The 26,790-nt window shown below is 35.4% G+C and overlaps 2 protein-coding genes across 3 annotated transcripts; both read left to right on the top strand.

The window, feature by feature from the left end:
* Window positions 1–750: 750 nt before the first annotated feature.
* LOC103039688 (complement factor B) lies at window positions 751–15,779 on the top strand. The gene is made up of 18 exons (XM_049466197.1): window positions 751–856; window positions 2,192–2,392; window positions 2,482–2,667; window positions 3,437–3,610; window positions 3,762–3,848; window positions 3,953–4,086; window positions 4,289–4,445; window positions 4,625–4,756; window positions 4,852–4,947; window positions 7,368–7,511; window positions 7,662–7,768; window positions 8,632–8,752; window positions 8,850–8,988; window positions 10,095–10,174; window positions 11,716–11,837; window positions 12,232–12,364; window positions 14,939–14,988; window positions 15,316–15,779. Exons 1-18 carry the CDS (start codon window positions 790–792, stop codon window positions 15,478–15,480), a joined length of 2,295 nt encoding a protein of 764 aa, XP_049322154.1. The 5' UTR covers window positions 751–789; the 3' UTR covers window positions 15,481–15,779.
* A 3,331-nt stretch (window positions 15,780–19,110) lies between these two features.
* slc29a2 (solute carrier family 29 member 2) lies at window positions 19,111–26,756 on the top strand. 2 transcript variants are annotated; one of them, XM_049466199.1, is made up of 13 exons: window positions 19,111–19,381; window positions 21,643–21,678; window positions 21,790–21,868; window positions 21,971–22,119; window positions 22,205–22,344; window positions 22,933–23,067; window positions 23,158–23,255; window positions 23,452–23,497; window positions 24,492–24,664; window positions 24,821–24,929; window positions 25,038–25,123; window positions 25,280–25,479; window positions 25,650–26,756. In XM_049466199.1, the coding sequence occupies exons 2-13, from the start codon at window positions 21,656–21,658 to the stop codon at window positions 25,759–25,761; spliced, it is 1,350 nt and encodes a 449-aa protein (XP_049322156.1). In that variant the 5' UTR covers window positions 19,111–19,381; window positions 21,643–21,655; the 3' UTR covers window positions 25,762–26,756. The 2 variants fall into 2 exon arrangements, with proteins under 2 accessions (XP_049322156.1, XP_049322157.1); XM_049466200.1 differs by lacking the exon at window positions 19,111–19,381 and adding an exon at window positions 20,668–20,710.
* The last annotated feature ends 34 nt before the right edge of the window (window positions 26,757–26,790 follow it).

Raw genomic sequence — 26,790 nt, 5'->3', positions numbered from 1 at the left:
GTCAGACCCGAAATGCCACTTAACGTAAATTTTATTTTAAGTTACAGTGATAAAAATGCAAAAAAAGGGAGTGTTTTACATTTCTTAAATTTAGTTTGACCTTTGTGTGATTGCACACGTTTGCACACTCAATGTTTGTCTGGTCAAATTAATTTAATTTGCTAATATACATCTAATCCTGCGTTTCAGACCTGCAACACATTCCACACTAAAAAAAACAAGCAGGGCAGTGGTACCCAAGGACCAGGATTGAGAAACACAGTTTGAACACAAAAATATCAGTGTTGTGTTGCACCATGCTGTATAAATTTCATTCACTGTGTTCCAAAAAACAGGAGCTGCTGTTTGTGGTTGAAGGCACTAAATTGAAAACATCCATTCAAATTTTCCAATAATTTTTCCAAATATTGTTATACCCTTTAACAATAACTGGGCATATATAGCGTACTACTTGTTTTGTTTGTATAGTATCACTGTGGTTGAATATATATATATATATATATATATATATATATATATATATATATATATATATATATATATATATATTAATGTCCACATTTTAATATAAATTAAAATTAAAAATTAGCACCATGACACCATGCCTTCTGGACTCATGACATTTGACAACAAACCAACTTGCCGCTGTTGGCCAATGAGCCTCTCTGTTTGATTTGCTGTTAAATAGTGACCATAAAGTCCTGTTCAGACCTGCCCCCTCAGTATAAATGTGCCACTATTTTAGTTCCTATTTTCACAACTCATTTTCATTAGGCCTTAACAGACACCATGGAGTTGGTGCTTTGTTGGAATGTATTGATTTTTGTGACGATTACCATATGCTCTCTTGTGAACGGTGAGTTTACTCGCTCTTGTTTTTGAGATTGAATACTAATCTTTGTTGACAGCTAGAAACAATGCTTTGGATACTCTCTCAAAAAGGAAAAAAAAAATTCAGTGGGTTATATATAGAACTGTAAAATATATAGAACTTAATGTACCATTTGTAGACCTTTACTAAGGTCTACAAATGGTACATTAAGTTCTATTAAGTTATTGTTCTTGATGAGTTTCTTTGGAATTTGTAATGTAAGAACACCACCAAAACCGTACTAATAGATAATTGAACCCTGCTGGGTACTATGTAAAACACCTTTTCCATCCTCTGCATTTATTACGGCAAAAGAATGTATCAGTTGGTTGATCGAGCCAAAAGACAAAAGGCATTTAACAGCCATACACACACATATATCAGGCCAAATAATATCAGCTTACAGATAGAAAGACAGATATTTACAGAGATGTTTGCACACACTTGTCAATGAGTAACAAAACACAAACAACTTAGATAAAGAAGAGGGGATGTAAGAGAATCAGATAAGTGGATAAATCATACAATATTCCTAAAGCATAGCATTGCTGGACATTTTTAACACGTCTGCCTCCTCTGTCTCAATTTATACAATATGCTATTCTTCATTTTATATATTATACTCATTTTGCTTATTTTAGATGCTTATTTTAGATGGAATGATCTTGTACTATTATAAAAAGGTACACATACAGTATTTACCTGAGATTTAAATAAGTTTTAATGTCGATTAATTCTGACGTGTAACTTAATGTAACATCACTTGTTAAAAAAGTGCAGTGAGCTTCTGTTTGCACTTATTCAGCCCATGTTCTGTGGAACTTCCAAATTTACACAGATGTCTGTTTATAGCTTATTCCTTTGAATTACTTTAAACAAATGAGCTTTATGTGTAGCACAAACCTGACCTTTGTGCTTTCCGTCTGATCTGGGCTTGTACTTTACATTCAAAATAAACTACAATAAATTACAGTCTTAAAATCATTTGGCCACAATGGGCAGTACAGGCAGGGGGGGGGTCATATATACCCTGTGTTTAACACTCGGCCTTGAAGCTGCATAACTAAACTGTCTAGAAAGAGCACACTTTGGTCCACTGAACACAAGGAGAGACCAGTCAGAATTCTCTCTACATCATTTAATACAACCTACAGATTAACAGAATATTATATATGATTTGCGGTTTAACTAAAATAGTCCCGCTGCTCACAGGAGAGGCCAATACTTTACATGGACTTTAAATTATTGCATTTATATTTTTGTTTTACCTTGTTTGGTCTTTAACCATGTCTGAGATCCTACTGGTTTGTTTTTGTGTAGGTGCTCCATCTGAGCTTAAGTGCTCGGACAGTAACTTAAGTATTAGGGGAGGCAAATTCACTCTTTCTAACGAATCCAATGATGGCAGTATCCTGAGATACCGATGTCCGGAGGGTTATTACCCATATCCTGTAAAAAAACGCAAATGTTCCAGAGGCAAGTGGAATCCTGTGCCCTCCAGAAAACCAGCAGAGTGCAAGAGTAAGTCTGACTGTCCAGCTTTTAAACAGACATTAAAACATAACACAGTGTTTTTCAGTCAGCAATGTTTTTATCCCCTGTTTCTTTAGAGATCACATGTCCTAATCCAAGAGTTCTGGACAATGGAGACGTGGAACCCTATCAGACGCTTTACTATGTGAATGACACAACCTCCTACACATGTCACTCTGATTATTCGTTGCGGGGATCATCTACACGTATTTGTCAGCTCAACGGCAAGTGGAATGGCAGTACGCCCATTTGTAGTCGTGACAGTAAGTAAAGGTCCTTTCTGGGGATCGTATTATTTATATTATCATTATTTATCTTTTCTTTTTCATGTTACAACATTGTCATAGTGATAGCAGTGGTACCTGAAGAGGTAATAGTGCTTGTGTGTATGCTGATTGCTCAATGTATTATCCATCATTTTTACATTTTCTATTTGGTGAACATAAATACAGTACAGTTGGATGACCATTAGGACCAGTGTTAAATACTGGTATAGTATCAGACACATGACCATTTAAAGCAACCTTATGCATTTAACAGGTATAATATTGACTATCAGAGATGCTTCAGGCTCAGTACAGTGAATTGCACTGCAGTACTGTGCATCTCATTGTAACTGTGGAAATGCATGCAGAACAGTGCTTATGAGAAATGTATAGCACTAAGTGAAGTATTGTTTGAAATCCTGTAATATTACTGTATAATGTAAGTCTACATGCTTCTTTTTACTTTGAGTGCTTGTCCTGTAGCTCTTGTGTAAAGTGTGTCGTTCAGAGCTAAAATTATGCTGTTTAAGCTCATTGGAAAACCAGTAAAAGACAGTGGCCTAACTATGTAGAACTCTGAACAATAAAAAAGATGGCGGCCCAACGACATAAACAATTTCAGGAATCCTAGGCTCCACAGGATGCATTAAGTGAAATAACAAGATATTATCTAAAGAGAACTATTAAAAATACATTTTTATTCCCCCAGTATAAACCTTAAACACTGCATATCTGTGTCTAATTATTAATAATATCCAACCCACAGCTCACCACTGCCCTGATCCAGGCACTCCTCCTGGTGCCAGCAGAACAGGCCACATCTTTGACATTGATGACACTGTCTCCTACCGCTGTGATAACAAGCTGAAGCTGCTGGGATCCAGAGAGCGTGTGTGTCAGGATGATGGAACGTGGTCAGGGCAAGAGCCTGAGTGCTATGGTGAGTCTCTGATAGTAGTGCATCACACACAGCCAGAAACTACTCCCACAGTGTATTCCACAGCATACAGTCAGTAGAAGGGTTATATTGAGTGTTTTATTGATGATAGCTTTGATTAATTTCTGTTCATGTTCTTGATTTCATGTTGTAGCTGATTTCACATATGACACCCCAGAAGAAGTTGCACAGGCTTTTGGAGGTACTCTAAAGAATACTCTCACCACTTTAGAGGATAAAGGTACAACAGGATTCACAGTGTAGATTTGTACTATTGTAACTTGTAACAATTTACTGTTATGAGGAAAAAAAAACACCAATTAAAACACTGACACCTCCTAATAGGTCAGGAAGGGAAGAAAATCAGACTGGAACAGAAAGGAAAGCTCAACATCTACATCGCCCTGGATGCATCAGACAGCATAGATGAAGAAGATTTTGAAGATGCAAAGGAGATCATGATAAAGCTCATTGACAATGTATGCTGCAACAAAACCCACTAAATCATTAGTTTTGCTCTCTCTAATTATTAGAACATGACTGTTTTTTTCTATAGTTTATTTAGCTTAAAATATCTTGTGTAGAGTATCTTCTTTTTTTCAATGTGTTGTTCACATCATTAACTCAGATGAAATGAATAAAATATTGAATGTTCTTTAACTTCACCTTCTTTACCAACAGATCAGATACTATGAGGTTTTTCCAAATTATGACATCCTTATTTTTGCCACACATGTGACAAAAATAGTTAACATTACTGATAAATACGGGAAAGAAAAAGATGAAGAGAAAAAGTTGGATGAAACAATCCAGCAACTGAAGTCCTTTAAATATGATGGTAAGTTCTTAACCGTCACATATACACTGCCCTGTAAGAATATATTTATTGTATGCAATGTTTTTCTTTTTTATTATATTAGAAAAATAACAAACATTGTTTTTAATCCATCTATTGGAACTTTCTTTCTTGAACTGTGTACTAACATCTTTAAATGTGATGTTTTTTGTCATTTGCAGCTAAAGGGGACAAATCAGGAACAAATATTGCCAGAGCCTATCAAGATATTTTGGAAAGCATAAGTTTGGTGAAGGCTATGAATAACACACTCTTCAAAGAAACCCAGCATGTCATAATTATGTTCACTGATGGTATTGATTCTTCCTTTGTATACAATTCTATAGTTTAATGTTACGGTCAAAGTAAATCTTCAATTACTGTTGTATCTTCTTCACTGTGTCGGCAGGTATTGCTAATATGGGAGGGGACCCAACTCACAAGATTAATGAAATTAAACAAACTGTGTATGATGGAGAAGAAACAACCCGTGAACCATATCTTGGTAAGAAAATTATAAATAATTTAGAATAAACAAGCAAAGTGTTGGGTAGATTTATAGAAAGTAATAAATGTCATTTTTACATTATGCTTATTGTCTAATACAGTGCATCACAAAAGTGAGTACACCGCTCACATTTCTGCATATTTAAGTATATCTTTTTATGGCACAACACTGACCAAATTACACTTTGACACAATGAAAAGTAGTCTGTGTGCAGCTTGTATAACAGTGTACATTTATTCTTCCCTCAAACTTATATAATATACAGCCATTAATGTCTAAATCACCGGCAACAAAAGTCAGTACACCCCTAAAAGACTACACTCCTAAATGTCCAGATTGAGCACTACTTGTCATTTTCTCTCCAAAATGTCATGTGTCTTGTTAGCGTTACTAGGTCTCAGGTGTGCATAGGGTGCAGGTGCGTTCAATTTTGTAGTACAGCTCTCACACTCTCTCATAGTGGTCCTCATAATGGGACCTCATTGCAAAGAACTCTCTGAGGATCTTAAAGGATGAATTGTTGCGCTACGTGAAGATCGCCAAGGCTACAAGAAGATTGCCCACACTCTGAAAAAGAGCTTCAGCACAGTGGCCAAGACCATCCAGCATTTTAAAAGAGCAGGGTCCACACAGAACAGACCTCTCGTTGGTCGTCCAAAAAAGCTGAGTGCACATGCCCAGCGTCACATCCAAATGCTGTCTTTGACAGATACTGTAGGCGCAGTAGGAGTGCTGTCAGCATTGCTGCAGAGATTGAAGAGGTGGGGACTCAGCCTGTCAGTGCTCAGACCATACGCTGCACCCTATATTAAATTGGTCTGCATGGCTGTCACCACAGAAGGAAGCCTCTTCTGAAGCCTGTACACAAGAAAGCCTGCAAACAGTTTGCTGAAGACCTGTCAACAAAGGACACGGGTTACTGGAACCAAGATTCATTTGTTTGGTTCAGATGGTCTCAAGCATGTGTGGTGGCAATAAGGTGAGGAGTACAAAGATAAGTGTGTCATGCCTACAGTCAAGCATGGTGGTGGGAATGCCATGGTCTGGGGCTGCCTAGGTGCAGCAGGTGTTGATGAGTTACATTTTATTGAGGAACACATGAACTCCAGTATGTACTGTGAAATACTGAAGCAGGGCATGATCCCCTCCCTCCAGAAACTGGGTCGCAGGGCAGTGTTCCAGCATGATAATGACCCCAAACACACCTCTAAGACGACCACTGCTTTATTGAAGAGGCTGAGGGTAAAGGTGACTGACTGGCCAAGCATGTCTCCAGACCTAAACCCAATAAAACATTTTTGGGGCATCCTCAAGCGGAAGGTGGAGGAGCGCAAGGCTTGAATATCTGCCAGCTCCGTGATGCCATCATGGAGGAGTAAAAAAGCGTTCCAGTGGCAACCTGTGAAGCTCTGGTAAACTCCATGCCCACGAGAGTTAAGGCAGTTATGGAAAATAATGGTGGCCACACAAAATATTGACACTTCAGGAACTTTCACAAAGGGGTGTATTCACTTTTGTTGCCAGTGGTTTAGACATTAATGGCTGTATATTGAGTTATTTTGAGGGAGGAATACATTTACACTGTTATATAAGCTGCACACAGACTACTTTTCATTGTGTCAAAGTGTCGTTTTGTTAGTGTTGTCCCATGAAAATATATACTTAGATATCTGCAGAAATGTGAGGGTGATACTCACTTTTGTGATACACTGTAGCAATTATAGTATATATATAACAGTATGGAAAAAACTGCCAAATATGTCCCAAATATGAGATTCAGATAAATGAATATGTATACATTTGTCAAAAGCAAAATGTATAAAAATAGTTTTAATGTTTTCATGTTTTATTTAAAATGTGAAAAACTGAGGAAATGCGTAAAAAATACAAATAAGTTTGGCTTGCGTTTGTCTTTAGTGTGTAATGACAGTGGCACAATACATTATGACCATGCAAAATTTGATTTTTTTCTTTTCAATAAATATGATAACAAAATGAATCATTTTGTTTTTACTTTGTCATAAATGTTAGCACAAGGCTCCAACATAGCAAACATGAAAAATGAAAAATACATTGTATAACTTGATAACACACTACCAGATTGTGTGTGTATGTGTGGATTATGTATACGTTTGTGCCCTGTTTATTTTTTCTCTCAGAAAATCAGTCAAACCTACAGTACTTTTCAAATGTATCTGTGGATATGATTCCATGCTGTTTGGATGTGCAAAAAAAGATATAATGTGTTGTTATCAACTGGTATCGCAAGCAATGCTAACCTGGGACAATGCTAACAATCATATTGTAAATATATATTTGCTCTAATCTAATGTTCCATTAGTTTCAAATGTTTACAAATAAAGCAACTGCAGGTTGTATGGATGTACGTTACTGATGTAAATATGGTGATTTTACAGATCTGTATGTGTTTGGAGTGGGTGAGGATGCAGAGGAAGTGAGAGAGAATGTCAATGAGTGGGTGACAAAGAGAGACAAAGAAAAGCATATCTTCTTACTGGAGGACATGAAAAATATGCAAGAAACGCTGGACGAAATGATCGGTATTTCTGTACTTTGAAGACCTGTTATCTTTATGTATCTCCAAGTGTGACTTTCCATCATTGAGTCATTTAAATTATTTAATTGTAGCTATACTACTGCATCTGTGCCTACTTGTTCTCACAGTATGTTTTGTTTTTTTCTATACATAGATGAAAGCACTAGTGTGGGTCTGTGTGGACTCTTCAAAACTTACGATAAAAAACATGAAAACTATGATCACACAGCATACCCCTGGATGACAAAGTTCTCTTTTAACGTAAGCACTCCCTCAATAATCACTGAAACAGTCTATTTTGTTTCTGCAATTATGATCACACAAATGGTTAAAAACTATTTTCCAAAACATTTAAATGTCGCATTTAAAATGGTATTTTAGTAGGCAGTAGAAGTTATCCAATCTACAAATGTTCTGACAGTATACGTTATTACATAGCTATCCAATGACTGTTTATGTTGCCTTTGTGACAATCAATTCTTTTAACAAATGTAATACTGAACATTTACCAGTTTGTAAAATGTTGCTTCTATCAGTTAAATTAGTTTAACATCAGCTAAGTATGTTTTATATCCATCGTTCAATAAATGTTAAACCATCAATTCAACAACAATTGGGAAATGTTGGATTTTGGATTGGGCTGTGATTAAAATACTAAAGCAAGTTAGCATTGTTTAGCTATCATGATAACATATAAATCACCACACAGGAGATTAGATTCTGGCTAACCAAAGTGATAATAGCTTCATATAATAATCAATGATATTGACTGAAACCAAAAGGATAAATTCAAACAACTTGTTTTAAAAGTAGAGAAATCGGCAAATAAATATTTCTTGGATGCTGGATCTGTCATTTGATTGCTACTCTAATTTTGACTTTGCTGAGATTCCCAGTTCTAACAATTCTGAGGTTATACTGTTAAGTGCTGGTGTTGGACTTATTTAACAGAAAGCTTAATTTTTTTATAGGAGCGCCTCCTAATTTTTGTGGAGTGTGGTTTACCTGGGTTTGCTGGCTAACAATCTTTGAGAACTATTTTTCATGACAGTCAGAAATGGACCAATATTTACTATAAATGCAGACATAAGCAATTTTCCTTTTCCTTTTTTTTATCTTCACAGCGTGATGGCAAATTCTCAAACTGCTTAGGATCACTGGTGACTCCAACCTTTATTCTAACTGCAGCTCACTGCTTCAAGTTTGATGATGAACCTGGGAGTATTCATTTTGAGATACCTACAAGTACTGTATACAATCATAATACACAAAAAAGGAAAAATATGTAAGAAAAGTAAATAAATATGTTGTTGTAATTCTATTTTAATTTTACTTCTTTCAGATGTAAAAGCAAAGAATATCCTGCCTCATCCTAAGTACAAACTCAAAGACAAAGTATCTGAGGGAATATCAGAGTACTATGTATATGATGTGGCTCTTATTGAACTGGAAAGACCTGTAAAAGTGAGCGTCGATATGAGGTGAGTGGTCTTTTTGAATCATACTGCTTAGGCTGAACATCTCTGAATAGCTGTTCTGCACCCATGAAAATTTACACATAGAATCAAAATCGTATTTTAAAGGTGCATTATGTTGGACCTGAGAGCGAGTGTGTGAAATGGCTACAGCAGTCCAATTTCAAAACACCACAGAGAGTAGTCTGCTCCGCCCACCCCTCCCCAGCCACGAAACTTATTTGGGTTGCCAAATTCAGTAGGCTAAATCTAAACAACGTTAAGTAGTAGGAGAGGCGGATAGTATGAGCGAGAGGAGAAATACAGCAATTCTAAACTCTTCTAAAACCCTTATCTAGAGTTATATTGACTATGTTACACGAGGGAGAGCTAAAGCTCTGCGGTGTGTCTGACCGTCTGCGAAAGTAATGAGGCTGAAGTTGAAAGTACCTGACTGAATTAGCTAGCCAGTTAGCTTACCTGTTCAGGAGAAAAGCAGCAGTTCTTGGTCGGTCTTGGAGTCTTTTTGAGCTCTAAGTCTCCACCGTTTGAACTCACTGCCAATATTCACTCTTGTTATATTCCTTCTTTGGTCACTGAGCATTTTTGAGACATGCTGAGGCTTTTTAAGCTGTGTAGCAGCTGAGGTTTAACTGAACCAGCTCTGCTAGCTCCTTTGCTGTGCTGCGCTGCAGTAGTGCTGGCAACCTCGGGGGGCGGAGTTAGTGTTGGGGAATGAGCAGCAGGAGGGGTCAGATGACAAAACAAACACAAAACCCAGAGGGCCTGCACATTTAAAATAGGAACGTACTGCTGAAGCCGTGCTGACAAGAGCTGCCTGTGCTTCCACTCAACATGTTTCCTTAATATCGTATGAGACATCCTGATCATTTCATCGTTTACTACTGACAATTAGTTACATAGTGGTCCTTTAAGACTTTATTAATATATCTGCATTTTTGTCCACTTTTGTGGACCTGTTTGTGGACATTCTTACCATTACCACTGTAATGAAATTAGAAATGCATTGCAGAAAAAGATTCTTTGCAACGTTTAAACATGCAAAAAAAAGCTATCCAACTTCTGTAGTGAGAACCTGTTTTCATATCACTGTATGACTTTTTCAATTTTAGACCCATTTGCATTCCCTGCACCAAGGAGACGAGCGGCGCTCTAAGATTGACTGGTGGTGGTGTGACATGTCAAAAACACAGTGAGTGAGAAAACATTCACCTTTTAAGAGCTTTGTTATTACTTTAGTGCATTATGAAAACTTACCAAAATATTAAAAGTACACAATTTCTGCTATAAGTAAAAATATTAAATATGAAGAGTGAATGACATACAATATTTCTTCAAATTTAGGCTTTAATCATCTTAACGTTAAAGACAGCATTTAGGGCAGAACTGATTAATGGCAGCAAAATCTTTCTCTAGGTATTGGAATATCCTTTGGTGTAATCCCTTTTTTTCTACGCTGCAGTCATGTTTTTAAACAAAAACACTCAAGACAGCTTGTGCACTTTTATACAATCTCTCCGGCGCTCCATTGGGCCTTGGCGCTGAGTCGGCTTGTGCACACAGCACTACATCCTCTACCTCACTCCGTTCTCCAGGATTAACATTTATTTGCCATTGCTAACTTTTCTTCCACTTTTAGGGTTACTACACAGTGTCTTAACTAATCTTGAAAAAAAAACCTCCTACATCTATGCTTGACCCAAACTGCACAGTTCAGTCTGTTCCACAGTCTATGACCATGTTATCCCCTAGTGAGCCATCTCCTGTTTATTGATTTTCTCATTCTTAATGTATCTTTACTTGGTTGCATAATAATAATAATAATAATAATTATTATTATTATTATTATTATTATTATTATTATTATTATTATTATTATACACTTTATTTGTATTTATTTGTTTTATTTACATTTAAAACAAATCTCAAAGTGCTACATTAGATATGGTCAGAGTATGACAAAGTTTGGCAAAGATGAGGTGGTGAAAGGAGATCTTGCTAAAGTGTTCTCAAGGGTGAGGTGAGGGTCAAAGCTCACGCCAAGGTTGGTGACTGATGAAAAGAAAGAAAAGTTGTGGCCAGAGAATATAATCCTGGTTATTGAGGTTTACAGAGTCTGATGTGGAGTGCCAATCATTATTGCCTCTATTTTGGCACTATTTAACTGTAGGAACACACTTGTATATTTTGAAGAAAAGCGGCGAGTCACTAACAGTTGTTTTAGGGTCTTTCAGCACATGTTTTCCTTTATCTACCAGTATCTATCTCTTACTTAGTACACCAGTGATGACTTTCTACTTCAGGACATTGTACTGGCCATGACCAATATTTGAGCAATAGCTCTGACTGATTTTCTATCTTCTCTCAGCTTCACAATTGCCCTCTATTTTTCATGTTGGTTACTCTTCTAACTATAAATGCACAGTGTGCACAGGCAAAACTCTAAAACTGGTCGACATTTAGCAATGTTTGTTGTTTGAATAATCAGTGTTTTAGGACATAAATGAGCAACAAAACACACCTGACACATGTCACATGTTCCAATACTTTTGCTCACAAGAAAAATGGATGGGTTCAAATGAATGGTGCTATCTAAACTGAACTGTGTATCAGATACACATATAAATATTTGGAAATAAATCATAAAAATGTTGATCTTTTGTCTTTAATGTCACATAACTTTCACAAACATGCAGCATAACTTGTAAATCTGAACTTTTTTTTCACTTACAGAGGATACACTGCTGAATAAGGAGTTGGAAGACGCATTTTTCATGGCATCTAAACCAATAGAAAATGATATTAATAAAAAGGTTCATCCAAAACAAGAAGTCCAGATCAAACTAAAGAAAAAGGTAAAATTACTTCTTTCTACTTTTTCATTAAATTAAATCAGAGTGTACTAACAGAGACTGTATTAATGTTTTTACCTGCTTGTACAGTATTACGTTTAAGTCCCTGTATGTTTTCTTAACTCTGGTTTTCATCTATTTTGAACTAACATTTTAATTTATTTTAATTTAAATTAACATGTACAAACATACCACATGAAGTGAGAGTTAATTTAGTGTATGTTAAATGTAATTAATTTGATCCTGTGAATCATTTATCGATTTTGTCATTGTATTAAATGTACAGTATTTTTTGACAGTGTAGAAGTTGGATTGTTTCTTTTTAGTTTTTTATCATTGGAGGACCACTAAAATATAGTAAAATAAACCGCACGCTTTGTTTTTCCCCTTTCCTCAGACTGGCCAATGCATTGATGAAGTCAAAACGTCTTTAAATATTTCTGCTGAGACTGCAAGGGACTATATTACAGGCAATTTTCTGTGTACTGGAGGAAAAGAAAAGAAGCATGTGGACAAGATTTCTTGCAAAGGTAATTTACCATCTAGGATGACTTTCCGAGCACATTAACTGTACAGTAGCACTGTAATAAATGTTTCCTAGATAATTACATAAATACATAAGATTATTCAACAGTATGTTACTTAAAAAACATTTTCAATGTATCAAATTAATTAATCGCCAAATTTGAGTCGTGTAGTGCAACACAGAACAAAGGAGTTTTGCAGTGTAAATGTGCAGGTTATTTAATTTGTTTAGAAACACCACATTTTGGAAAGCCAGATAAACATGCATTAATCTTTAAGTACAATAGAATGAAGTACAAAAGCTAGTTTAATTATGATTTCAAAAGTGTGTAATGAGCACTTATCTGGAGGTATCCTTTGATCTTGGTGTGGTGGACTCCGATCTCCTTCCTTGGTGCTTTCCACGCGTAAATCCTTAAGTTTTATGCACCTTCCAGTGGAGAACTGCAACACTGCTAACTAACTTTAAAATAATTATATATTTATCTGTTGGAAATTAGCAAATGAAACTTAAGGGCCCTATCGTGCACTCTGCTATCCCCGTCAACAGTCTATTTAAGCCCTTGCGCATGTGTCCTTAAAATAGCTTTGTACTTTAGGAATATATTAACACCATATATATTATATATATATTATTAACAACATATAAACGTGGTGTTCTGGAAGTGAGGTGTGTTCAGGTAAATTTTTGCCTTGTTTCCATCTTGGTGGCAGAAAATAGAACTGAATACCTTATCCCATCACTCCTTTACCACAGCAAGAAAACACCTCACCCAGAGCCTTCAGCAACCAACTATAAAATAAAATATACTTAAAATGTGCACAGTAACTATAAGTTATTATTATTTATATTTATTATTATTTATAAGGATGTATATGTATGTTCAGTACATGGACTTAATAGTTGTAGCTTAATATAGCAGATTCTGCTGTTTGAGAATATGACAGCATTCTCAATACTTTTTTTTAAACCCTGCAGTTCAGGAAATAAAAAAAGAAAAGAGAGGGACTTCTCTATTGTTTAACTGAAATTCACTTTCTAATATTTGTTTAATTTAAAAAACATAAAAGCACATTGTCACTGCGCTCTTGTCTGGGGCTGCCCTTCAATTACTCAAAACTTCAAAACGTAAAATACACAGTTCTATAAAGCTATATGTTAGCACTCGTTTTTTATCACCAGGGCACATTTATTTAAAAATATAATTCATTAATTCATTAATTAAAATCTCGTCCAACGCTCTAAAATCCTGCAGGCAGGCATAGCGGAGCTATGCGCAAGGCAGGAATGCCTCTGTTTTCTTAGAAAAAAGAAAAAAAAAACGTTTTAATAAATAAGGTCAGATCAAGTGTAGTTCAATCAGTTAATCAATGGTATACAACACACTCTATCCACCATATTTACTGTTATTTAAGCAACAAAAAATAATTTAACCGAGGCAAAATGCGCTGCACCCCTCTCTCTTTCGCAGCGTGGAGCTGAGTTCACAGTGAGGCTTAACTATACTCTATAAAACTCAGCTCAGTTAAATAAACTTAAGATGTGTGAGGACCTGTAAAGTTAATAAAATATTGTCAAATTCAAAGGATAGGTTGAGGTTTTGGTGTGCACGATTTGAAACTGAAAGTAATGTAATAATCAGAAAGCCAGATCAAAGTTTTTAATGAGTTTATATTTTATTTTATTTTAATTTTGAATTTGTTTTATTTCTATTTATTTATTTATTTATTTATTAAATTAGTTTTGTTTTATGTTTATATTTTAATTCACATGTTCTTAGTTTATTGTTATTTTATTATTTCTCATCATTCTTATCATTATACTTTACTTTTACTATTATTTTCTTCATTTTATATTTTATAAATTCTTTTTACTTTTTATGTGTCAATTTTTTATGGTCTTTTTAAAATTTTCTATTTTTTTTTATGATAAATGAGCTGCTGGTGTATCTTCACAGTGCGACAGCCAAGTCAGTCTCCTCTGATTCACAAACATTCTTAAAGGGAATGAATACTGTCACACTGATTGGTTTATTTCACGTTAGCTCCAAAGCACACCTATGATTAATTAGGAGAATTAGAATACGCCTTTTGGCCGTTGGAGCTGCGCAAGGCATATTTTTTTGCGCCCTCTCAATACCAAAGACACAGGGCACGCCCCTAAATCCAGCGGCACAAAGCGCAATTGACTAGTGCGCTATAGATCTCTAAAATAGGGCCCAAAATGTCTTGGATTCAAACTCTCTGCTATCAAATAAAAGTCAATGGAAGCATGAAAAACACTGTACTTATTTTTAAATGAGAATTTTACATACTGTCTCAAATCGTTTTAATATAAAGTTCTAAACTTTACTTTTCTAGTACTTTTAAATGCTTATCTTAGGAAAAGTACTTTTACATTGTATTTTAATTACAAACAGCTCATTTTTAAATCTGTATCCACCAGCTCCCAAGAAATCAATATCAATGTTAAGACGAGAAGGAAAAGAAACGTGATCTTCTGTGATCTCAAGGATTTTTTTGATGTTATCCAATATCACATTATGTAAAAAAAAATAATGTCTGCCATATTTCAACAGGTGATTCTGGCGGTGCCACATTTATGCAGCAAACCTACCGTGCTATCCAGGTCAGAATCAGCTTTTTCTTCAGATCAGTATATACTGTATATTTGATTAGTTTTGTTTATAGATACACAACAATTAATGATTTTAGATTTTTTTTATGAATACATAAAAACTGTATGTTTATATTAATAAAGATTACTATATATCTATATTCATAGATACATAACAATTCAGATTTACCTGTGTTTAAATGTTTTTAAATCAGCTTATTATTATCTATTTTAATTAATCTAATATTTATTCAGGGTAATCTAACATATAGCAGGAAGATCAAGCTTTGAAACTCTGAGAAGTTTAATAATAACAATGGGTTGTTGTGTCTTTATTAGGTTGGAGTTGTCAGCTGGGGACTGAAAGATGTGTGTGAAGTTGAAAAACCCGTAAACACCAGAGATTTCCATGTAGACCTCTTCAATCCAGAGGTGCAGAAATTTCTTAAAGAATACCTGGGTGATGAAACAAGAAAGTTCAATGTTGCCCTACATTTTTTGTAAAGAAGGAAGAGTCAATAATTTTCTCCTGTAAACATGTTATTTGACCTTTTTTTCTAATACCTTTATGTCAGTTTCTGATCACTGTTTATGTAACTTTTTTTTTTTTTACTATATACCACAATAAAAGCATTTTGAATGTTTTGTATTAATTTGGATTATTAATCTACATTAATCTATATTACTTGAAAGAAGAAAGGTCAAATGATTTTCTCCTGTAAACATGTTATTTGACCTATTCCTAATACCTTTATGTACCTTTTAACTTTTTTAACTTTGTCACAATAAAAGCATTTTGAATATTCTGTATTGATTTGGATTATTAATCTATATTATCTGAATTCTGAAAACAAAAGAAAAAGAATTGCACAAGGCCATTTTAACATTTTATTTATTAGAACTGTTGTATATACTGTTTAAACCCACACAATACACGAAATGCTAAACATAATGGGGTAGTAGTTATGTATACTGATGAAATATTCTCAGAAGATGGCCTGGGAATGCCCATTCCTCTATAAGTTGTGAGGTGTTACCTCATGAGTGAGGTTGAACACTGGCCAGTGTGTTTGCAGTAAAGTGAAGTGAATGATGAGTTTGAGAGAGGCCTGATAGTGGGTGTCAAATAAGTGGAACAATTTCCAAGTTGGAAAGTACGGGCATTTAACATTTCTTGATTCACAGTGTTACATATAAACTGCAGGAGGCCCCTCACAGATATCCCACAGGTCAGGGCAGTGTTCTTGTGTCTTAGGACACAATACCAGTTCCTGGCCCAAGAAAAGTGACATTTCAGTGTATCATTCAGGGTTGCAGTGGATCCACGGTTGGCCTACACAGAATTATTGGGTGGAGAACAAGGACACCTCCTGATTAAAGGTCAGCAGTAGCTCACTGAACGACAAGCTTTAAAACTTGATTTTGAGTCTTACCCGGATGCAATGCCTTCCCAGCTGGCCACCAGCATCAATATACGTTAATTTCAGGTTGAATGTTGGTTATGACATCTAATACTGTTACGTGCCTGCAGGGTTGGTACAGAAAGAAATTCTCAACGTTGCTTGGACATTACATCCTAGAAAGAATAGCTTTTCCTTATGATTAATTGCTCGACCACCTCCACTATCTACTGTAATGTGGTATCTGTGTCTACTAGAGAATAATTTTTCCCCTACTTCCATGTTAATGTCAGTACGTATTTTCCATGAGTTTAATACTTTTACACTAATACATTCTTTATGTGCTGCATCGTTACTTTTTTTACAATTATAAAAATGTTAGGAATCATTTTAAACCCACATTATCACTAAAGCCAGAGTGGCGGTAAGTAGTAGCGGTACTTAAGCAGAAAAGAACCTTGAATACTTTAGTATTTCCATTTAAGTGTGGAGCTTAAAGAACAGTTCAACTTCTCAAGTCACTTTTTTGAAAGAGCACTTGTACTTTTACTCACGTCTGGGCCTCTAGTACTAGGTATGTCTCTGTCCATGTATGAACAGTAGTATAATAGTAGATATTTGTAGTTTTATGGCCATTTCTGTTTTTTTTTTTTTTGTCAAAATGTTGAAATATACATATGCAGCTATGGAAAAAAACTGAACTGAACTGCTTGAACTGAACTTGCACCAGAAGTGGCAAAAGGTAACCAAAAGCAGTGTGTAAGACTGGTGGAGGAGAACATGCCAAGGTGCATTAAAGCTGTGATTAAAAACCATGGTATTCCACCAAATATTGATTTCCGAGTTCTTAGAACTTTATCAGTATGTACTTGTTTTCTTTGCATTATTTTAGTGTCTGAAAGCTCTGCATCTTTTTTGTTATTTCAGTCATTTCTCATTTTCTGCACATAAATGCTCTAAATAACAATTTTTTTTTTTTGGAATTTGGGATAAAAGTGTTTATTTATTTATTATTTATATTTAAAAACAACTATATTAGCTCTGTTCTTCGTTCACTGTGCGCCACCGTGTGGGCAATGTTTTTTACTTTGTCTAAAAAGAGTTTATAGAGAGGGGAGGACGCACTTGAGAATCTTTTTCGTGGTTTTTACACCACCAAGGGGCGCTCCAGATTGCTCTATATTCATATAGAACAAACTTGGGGTCTCATTTATAAAACTCCCCAGGTCTGCTCCAGCATCCAGTTGCAGAGGGAGGAGTTCAGACAGACATAAAATTGACTTTGAGCCATACTGATGTGTCTGTTGATCAGCCCATCCCATTGATCAAAATCATAGTTTATACATTTTTGATCCTTTATGTACTGAAAATTGCTCTTATTAACTCAGCACAGAGCAATATCAAACCTTTTAGTACATAATATATTATTTTTAAAGGTTTTAAACTAAAAGCTCTGGCTGTATCTTCAGAATCAGTGCACCAACCTGTCAGCACACACAAGCAGTAATATTTAATGTTAGTAATCTTTACTGCCTAAAAGACATTTGCTTTAGAAAAATTGAAACATACGGAGTACTTTTTTTGTTTTACTTTGCTAAGGAATAACGTGGACAATTAGTTAGATAGTTAGATTTTAATAGAGTTTTTTTCCATTCACTGAGGACTTCCTCGTGTTTCTCGGTTCGCAGGGGGGGGGGGGGGTATATAGTTGCCAGGTATGCGGTTTTCCCGCCAAATTGGGCTCGTTAGAAAATCCAGTCGCGGGTGAAAATTCAGGGGTGGCGGGGTGCTTTTTTTGTCAAAATAATTACCGCGTTCAGTGTTCCTTGGAAGACTGACTCCAACAAGGAGAACAACGGGAAGAGAGAGAGAGAGAGAGAGAGAGAGAGAGAGAGAGAGAGAGAGAGAGAGAGAGAGAGAGAGAGAGAGAGAGAGAGAGAGAGAGAAGGGGCAAGAACAGAAATTAGTATATGTACTTATAAGTAAAAGTCAGCTAATTGTGTTACTATTAAATGGTCTTGAATGGGATATAAAAGAAATAATGAAACACTAATTTTACAATATTATTTATGACTTTAAGGTACATAGCAATACTGATAATAAATATGTTATAAACAAAATACTAAGTCGTACACTCATTTGTTTTACCATTCGCTTCAAACGTGTGAGAGACATATATTTTTGGGCTAGTTTATGCGTCGGAAGGGCGGGATTTAGACTTTGGACTGGATTTTTTTTTCACAACTGGCAACCCTGACCTGTGGGGGCTGGTTTGACAGCAGTGACTGAGGAGATAGGAAGTGGGTAGGGTTTCCATAAACCGGTGTTCTGTCGAATTCTGCTACCTTGTCGAACCGTGCTGCCCCAATGTATATTTAACTGTAAAAATACAAAAGAAGCACTATTCTAGGGCATGTACCCAGTGATATTCCAGTAGATGTACGTTATTAGATTTGGATTGCATAATTCATTGTACCATGGCAAAGTTATAGTAAATATAGCTCATTACAAACTGCTTTTGTATTTATTTATGATAATAAGTGTAATTTTTAGTTTCCATTTACACTTTTGTGCAATGATAGTGCGTCCAGGTCGTTTAATGCATATAAACCCCCCTAAACCCGAGTAATTATACATAAAACTCGAGAAATAATTAAATTGTGTAGGTCGGCGCATGCGCAGTACCTTTGGGAAGCATGTATCGATGGGTAGGAAAATTCGACAGAACACCGGCTTATATTATTCAGAATGTGAATAATAATGATGAATTTCATCATATGGGGTTCACTTCACAGAGACATGCTAGTGAGATTATTACCCGCCCAGAACGAGGCGTGTAGAGTTCTGAACACCCCCATGGAGGAAATCACGTATAATGGGCGCCAAATTTTGTATTTTTTTTTTGTTGTTGTTGCATTTAACAGTTAACGTTACTAGGGTGGTGAGGAGTTACAAGAGTCTGTGAGGGCAGAAGTCTGAGCGCCTGTGTGTTCAGCGTTTAGGAGGTGGGTTAATTCATATTTATCTTTTTTCTAATTTAACTAGTTAAAAATGGAATAGACCTAGTTAACTACATAAACTTACACATTAGCCTTTAAAACAGCTCTCCGCTCATGCTCTGTAGTTATATGCTGGTGTTGCTGAAGGTTATAGTTAATATTTAGTTACAATGTAAAGAACTGTGCTGATCATTTTTATTTTTATCTTATTTATTTTTTGTTGGAATTTATTTCCAAATAAATTTGGGAGCAAAGTAATAGTCGTGTTTAGATGTTAAACAAATAATTAAACTAACCCTTTATGGCTTGGTGCAACCATGTTTTGGTTAACTTTGTTTGCTACACCATTCTATACCTTATTTTTATGCATTTAATTATTTTATTTTAATATTATCTTATAAGGCATATTTACGTCCAATGCAGTAATGCGTACAAGTACAAGGGTCATAATGTGCAATAATATGTAAATAATAGTATTTAGCTGCTTATATTCCTACATTCTTGCTGTAAGCTCACTATAAAACAACATTTTTTCCCTTATTATTTGGTAATATTATGTAGATTACTTTTGTTAGGGTCTTTATAATAAAGCAGCAGCAATGCACATTTGAAAAAGTTATCAAAGAAAAAACAACTCACAAATTGTGCTGGGAGTTTTTTTTTCTTACAAAAATAATACAATTAATGCCATAAAGGGTTAAGAGTACGTTAGTCTGTTCAGCAAAAGCTACTTTCACTTCCAGTCTATTTTTGGCGTCAGAAGCGCGGGTTCCTGCTTGAATTTTGCCGCGATTATACTGATACTGTCAGACTTTAGGTTTTGTGTTGCACGTCTATAGGCATGTTATTGATTAAACTGATTATGATTGTTTATCAGCGAATCCATATATTCCTTACACTTTCACCTCTTTATTTATAAATTACACTTTTAAATAAAAGTTTACATAAAATAATTGCGAGCTCAGGTCTGAAATGATTTCTGTGGGCGACTGCTAAAAAGGTGTGTAGTTTAGAAGGCCCCCCCCCAAACAAAATTAGTAAATTTATTATAAGATCTAAAACTAAAATCATATGATATGATTTTATGCTCCCTATTGTATTGATCTCATTATCGGATTTTTTTTTCCTTATCTTAACAAATTTGAGTGTCCAATCCCCGTACAACAGTACATTTTAACTGAATCAGTCACAAGATATACATAGTGTGAACAAAAAGGGCATATCCTGGAAGTGACGCTGAGTGAGTTTCCAGCACCTTTAAACCAGTGTGGCTGTATGTACATCGTATGTACATCGTTACATCTCACTAAACCCACAGCGGTACCTCTCCTAAAGGTAAGCTACTGGGTTAGGATGGTAAAACGTGTGTGTGTGTGTGTGTGTGTTTGTTAGGCTCTATGCTTTATTTTATCTGGAATTTTAATGCTAAACTATAGATAATTCAGTAAACAGGTTTATTAAATATAGGACTATAGAACAGACTCTCTGTAATAATCACATATTCTTCACAATCACAATTCTAACTGGCTTTTTAACAGTGTTAAATATTTCAGTCATATTGTTAAACATTTTATTCTGTAAAATAAATAAGTCAATGGGTAAAAGGAGTAAACCCATTCATTCTTTCGTTCAACCATGTGCTTTATTTACTTTCTCGTTGCGCTTCCTTGTTGTACTAAACACGTGTTGAAGGAATCTCAATGTTTCCTCCTGTTGGTCTGGAGGAGAGGAATCTGGTTCTAGATCAGCACTTCATCTGTTTAAAGGTTTGAAGACAAAGGCTTCATCATCTTTTTGAACTTTTGAAAAAAGAAATCTTCAATTGTGCTTTGCCATTTTTCATTCTCATAGGTTTCTATAAATGGGAGCTGACTGTTGTATCTCAAGTACAAAACAAGCTGTCAGAATTCATGGCAAACTGAGTTTATGCTATGATTAACCTCTTAAACTCTGTGAAACCACTGGAGGTTTCTGGCTTTTTTTCCTGCACTGATATAACCTAGGAACAACCAATTTGTATTTATTTATGTATTTACTAAATTGTAATTTCTAGAGTGTAATAAAAGAGTCACAGTACATATGGGGTTAAATCATACTGTAATTTTGATGATCAGTGTCCATCAAACACATGATATTTATGTTTTTTTTTTGTTTGTTTTTTTTTTGTTGATCAGTTTGAGCAAAACCTATTATTTTTATTTTATTTGACCAGAATTTAGTTTTTATCCTAAAAAATATATATGATTTCTTTGTGTCCTTGTTTTTAGACAGAAGAGCAAGATGAAATGTGCATCAGATGATCGGTAAGTAGACAGCTTATTAATCATGCTGGTAGAATATGTTAACTATTTTGGCCTCATGGAAAGTTATTTACTACACTATTAGTTAGAAACTCTGACCTTCTTTTCTGACAGAGGCCTTGTGGCCATCATCCTGTTCATTCTGGGAATGGAAACGCTTCTTCCGTGGAATTTCTTTGTGACTGCCTTTGATGTAAGTAAACTAGGACACGTTGGACACTTTCAGTAGCAGTGCATTATGCCATTTGCTGTTTTCCTCACTATAACATCTGTTTTTTTTGTTTGTATTTTACAGTATTTTAATGACCGGCTAAACACAACAACAGTGGGCAATGTCTCTCAACCTGGCCAGACTGATAAATACATGTTCAACAACATGTGTGCGCTGATTTCTCAGCTACCTTTGCTGATGTTCACCCTCCTGAACTCTTTTCTCTACCAGCAGTGAGTATCTGGAACTTTGTATACAAAATGTAATGGAATTTGGGGAATTGTACTGACCTGAGTTGTGTTTATCATTGCTTTCCAGTATTGCGGAGAGGATACGGATAATGGGCAGCATGGTCTTTATATTACTGCTCTTCATCCTCACTGCAGCTTTGGTAAAGGTGACGATGGAACAAGACATTTTCTACAACATCACCATGACAACCATTTGGTTCATGAACAGTACGTCCACCAATTTTATGATCGGACATAATCCAAAATACGAGTTTTTTACTGTTGGTAATATTGTATTATAATAAATGTTTTTAATAATTAATAATGCATATGCTAACCATGATAGAACATATTGTGCAACAAAAATGTGCTAGCCTTATTCATATATAGAATGTAGAATGTAAAGGCATTATAATTGTACTAGCAATATTTGCATATTCATAATGCTATGGCAGCTGGACTCGTAGTTGTAGCATTTTATTAGTGTTATAACGTGGTAATTGTACTAGCAGTCATAGCATGTTATTGTTTGTGGTATAGTAATTCCTAACATTACTAGAATGTGTATACAGTGTTACAGTACTGTGTTTGTACTAGCATGTAAAAGGTTATAGTATAGTAATTGTGCTAACAGTACTAAAATGTGAATTCTACTAGCATGTCACTGTACTAGTGGTACCTGAATTTTTACAAGGTTATAGTATATTAACTGTACTATCAATACTAATGTGTTACAATGTTTTAGAATGTCTGTAGAGTAACTGGTAATAACATGAGCACTGTAACCATTGTAGTCATCATTCTCTCTCTTGCTAGTGTTTAGTGCAGTGCTGCAGGGCAGTCTGTTTGGTCTGGTTGGGAAGCTCCCTCAGAAGTATAGCTCCTTTTTTATGAGTGGCCAGGCTGTGGCCGGTATCTTCTCTGCTGTGGCTATGTTGATCTCAAAGATATGTAAGTTCCTTCAAATCTCACCTGCAGAACCAAAACTGAGTTGCATTGAGCTGTGTTTCTCTGAAACCTCTGTGTTTCTTTTATTTCTAGCTAAAGCAGACAATGAGAATGCTGCTCTGGGCTACTTTTTGACTCCTTGTGTGGCCACTTTACTCGCACTGTGCTGTTACTTATTTCTTCCTCACCTGGTAAATACACTTTTAATTTTTACATTTACACAGATTTTTTTTACACAGTTAAGCCCATGAATTTAAAAGGGATAGCACATTGTTAACATGAAATAATATGGTAATAGGGTGGTTATTACATCCTAAAAAATGTATTGCTTAAAATGTAATGTAAGATTTGCAAACTTAACCAAACATGTATTTCTCTATGTTTCAGAAATTTGCTCGTCTTTATTTAGAAGATGGACCTAGTAACCGAACAGGTAATTTAAAGAAATCATTCATTATATAGCCTGGGAAACTTTGAATGAATGACACACTGATGACACCCAAAAAGAATACAAAGAAAATCAGGTGATGAATGGCCTGTAGGGGTGGGCGATGTGCCCCTAAAATAATATCACGATATTTCATGGTATTTTCGTGATAACGATACTCTTGACGATATGATAAAACACTGAATTAAAAAAAGAAATCAAGAATACACTACTGTAACAAAGTGAAAATTAAATTTATTACTGAATACGATATGAGCTGGCACACTCCTAACTGAGATATAAAAAAAAATATATAAGAATTTTATCAGATTTGTAACAGAAGTCAATCCAGATCCAGAATGCCATGATGTGTGAATTTTTCTTTTGCTATCATGATATGGTACGATATTTCAGGGTATATTATCGTTCACGATATTAAAAAATGTTGGCGATATTATTGCACACGATACGATATGGCACACCCCTAATGGCCCGTTTAACTTGCTTATGTTCAGTAGGTAACTATGGCTGCTAATGGAATGTGAGCTGTATGGCTGATTGGTAAAAAAAAAGTGGACTAAGGCACTGTCACTATGATCCCAAGGTTCGCCAGTCTGAATCCGAATCCATCAGCAGCCGGACTCTGAGAGAGCACAATTGGCCTTGCTCTCTCTCAGGGGTGGATAGATAGCTCTATTCCTCTCCCCACATATGTCATTATGTGAAGTTGGTCAGCACATGTGTCTGTTGACTGATAAATTGAATCTGGAGAGCTTTGCTTTTCTCTGAGTGCGCTGGCTTTATATTTATTGGATCAGTTTCTTGCATGTGCGAGTCTTCACCCTCCTAGTGTTACTAAGGATTGGGTAGGTTCATGTGAGATGGGATTGGGTAATTGGCCTTCTTAATTTGAAGGAAAGTGGGTACATAAGAAATAATTGTACAGCATATAAAACCCTGTAAAACAGTTTTTTTTCCTGTTTTTGTCTATTTGCTGCAGAGAGTGTCACCTTGGTGAAAGTCAAACTCAGTGAGCCTGCCTACTATCCAGAGTCCAATGGACAGAGCCTGTTAACTGGCCCTGAATCTAAAGGCTTCAAGACTACTGATATAGAAGAGAAGCGGGAAGAGCAGTATGAAGAGAAATTACCTGTGCTGTCAGTCTTAAAAAAGGTTTTGTAAAATATGTTTATATATATATATATATGTATTGTAATGTTCAGGATCTGGTGTGTTCTGTATATGTAAGATCTGCCACGTAGCTTCCATCACACGTGATATTCTTCATTATTCCTGTGTTATTTATATATTTATTTATTTATTTTTTAGATTTGGGTTATGGCCTTGTGTGTGACGTGTGTGTTCATGGTCACGCTGTCGGTTTTCCCAGCGATCACTGTGCTAGTGCAACCAGCTGCCCTGTTCACTGGGACATGGGGTGGGTTTTCATTGCACTATACAACACACACTTTATTATATTGCATAAAAACAGCACAAGAAGAGATCATGAATTAAAAATCTTCTTTCTTCTTTTTCACTCTTTCAGCTGATATTTTCACTGCCCTGTGCTGTTTTCTGGTCTTCAATGTAATGGACTGGGTTGGACGAAGTGTCACCTCAGTTGTCCAGTTTGTAAGTGTTGAGTATTTGATTAATGAATATATTTCTTTTTTTTTTTTTTTACATTCTGTGTAGTTTGTAAATTCATTTCTATCCACTGGTTTTGGTTTGTACCTTTAAAAAAAATCTACAAAATTTGACACAAAGTCTTGGTATTTGTCCTCCTAGCCCTCTAAAGAAAGCTGTCTGTTCCCGATCTTTGTGGTGGCTCGAGTGATCTTCATCCCTGCGCTCATGCTGTGCAACATTCCAGCTCGCACATACCTGCCAGTAGTTTTCCAGCATGAATTTGCCTATATACTTCTCATGTCGTTGTTTGCTATGACAAATGGGTACCTTGCCTGTCTCTGCATGTCCTATGCACCACAGTAAGTATACAGTATATTTGTGCTCATTGTCACAAAAAAGTCTTAAACTAGCATTCTTTTCAAAAATCTGTCATTATTTATATTAATTTGTTACAATATATTGTATAAACATGAATTGTGGACTGTAGATGCTGCACATATGCATACCTTCATTCATTTTTGCTCTCTAGGTTGGTGAGGTCTAAAGATGCAGAGACAGCTGGGGCTCTGATGACCTTCTTCCTGGCTTTGGGGCTGTCCCTCGGAGCTGCACTCTCATTTGTGCTGAAAATGCTTTTATAGGTGTCACTGGTGGCACCCCAGCCTGACTCATCGCTTTTAGCACTTACTCGCTATGACTTTATTACCTTTTTTCTCAAACCCTGTCACCTCCTCTCTTTGGTGTAGATTCGAACTCATTCTTACATTTTCATTTAATTCCAGTCTCCCCCCACTTTTTTGGAGACATGCCTTGCAGTAAAGCCTGGCACAATTGGCAGTGCCTATAGTAAACTACTGAACTTCTGTACAGATAACAAATACAGACAGACAAAAAACAATTTAAAAAACCTAAATAAGGGATCTAACTGTAACTGTAACTGATAAGGGCTTGCTCTAACTATAAGGGATTTTTATGTTTAAATTTTTAAATTATTGAGTACCTTTTATATATAAAAAGTTTATTGCTAACTGCCTTTTTATACTTTTGTACTTTATATATTTCTATGTTTTAAGAGTTTCCTATTTATTTATTGTAAACTGATTTTTTTTAAATGGGTTTTAAGATACAGAATAGCTTATAGATAAATTAAAAGCTTTGAACACCTGGTTCCTCTCTCCTGTGTAGAGTGGTCTAAGTAATTCTCAATAGTAATCAAACAGTACATATTACTTCAGACCACTTTGGATAATGGTTAATTTATTTAGTTATAGTGCATGTTTTTTTAAAAAGATAACACGCACAATTCTCAGTGACTGTATTTGTATTGATTAGGATTAAGGCAGACTGCATCTGCAGAGATTATGTATTTGTGGTGGTCCCCTATTAAAGGTCATTATGGCAGACAGCATGGTTTGCAAATAAAAGTTGGGTCATTTTTAATATGTATGTGTTCAGTTGACTCAACTTAAAGAACACCAAACATCTGTTGAAAAGTCACTGTCCCATTTTCTTATTTACAACAGTGATAAGGCAGCTACTCTGTATTTTTCTCATTTTATTGCACTGTATTGTATCTGTTTGGTTGAAGAAAACTTTTTTGAAATTTTACAAATAAATGTATTTGTTTTTTCACTCAGTTTCAAAGTCTGGTCATGCATTCACTCAAAACA

This window comes from Astyanax mexicanus, chromosome 17 (assembly GCF_023375975.1).
Source record: "Astyanax mexicanus isolate ESR-SI-001 chromosome 17, AstMex3_surface, whole genome shotgun sequence".
Taxonomy (NCBI): Eukaryota; Metazoa; Chordata; class Actinopteri; order Characiformes; family Acestrorhamphidae; genus Astyanax; species Astyanax mexicanus.
The sequence above is the reverse complement of the archived record's forward strand: the minus strand, read 5'-3'. Positions and strand labels throughout refer to the sequence as shown.

Bases quoted from the DNA above. Each gene is read 5' to 3' on its own strand.
- LOC103039688 (XM_049466197.1), top strand. From the start codon at position 790: ATGGAGTTGGTGCTTTGTTGGAATGTATTGATTTTTGTGACGATTACC. The intron at 2,393-2,481 runs GTAAGTCTGACT...CTGTTTCTTTAG, and splicing joins AAAACCAGCAGAGTGCAAGA to AGATCACATGTCCTAATCCA. The intron at 7,512-7,661 runs GTATTTCTGTAC...TTCTATACATAG, and splicing joins AACGCTGGACGAAATGATCG to ATGAAAGCACTAGTGTGGGT.
- slc29a2 (XM_049466199.1), top strand. From the start codon at position 21,656: ATGAAATGTGCATCAGATGATCG. The intron at 21,679-21,789 runs GTAAGTAGACAG...CTTTTCTGACAG, and splicing joins AAATGTGCATCAGATGATCG to AGGCCTTGTGGCCATCATCC. The intron at 25,124-25,279 runs GTAAGTGTTGAG...TTGTCCTCCTAG, and splicing joins TCACCTCAGTTGTCCAGTTT to CCCTCTAAAGAAAGCTGTCT.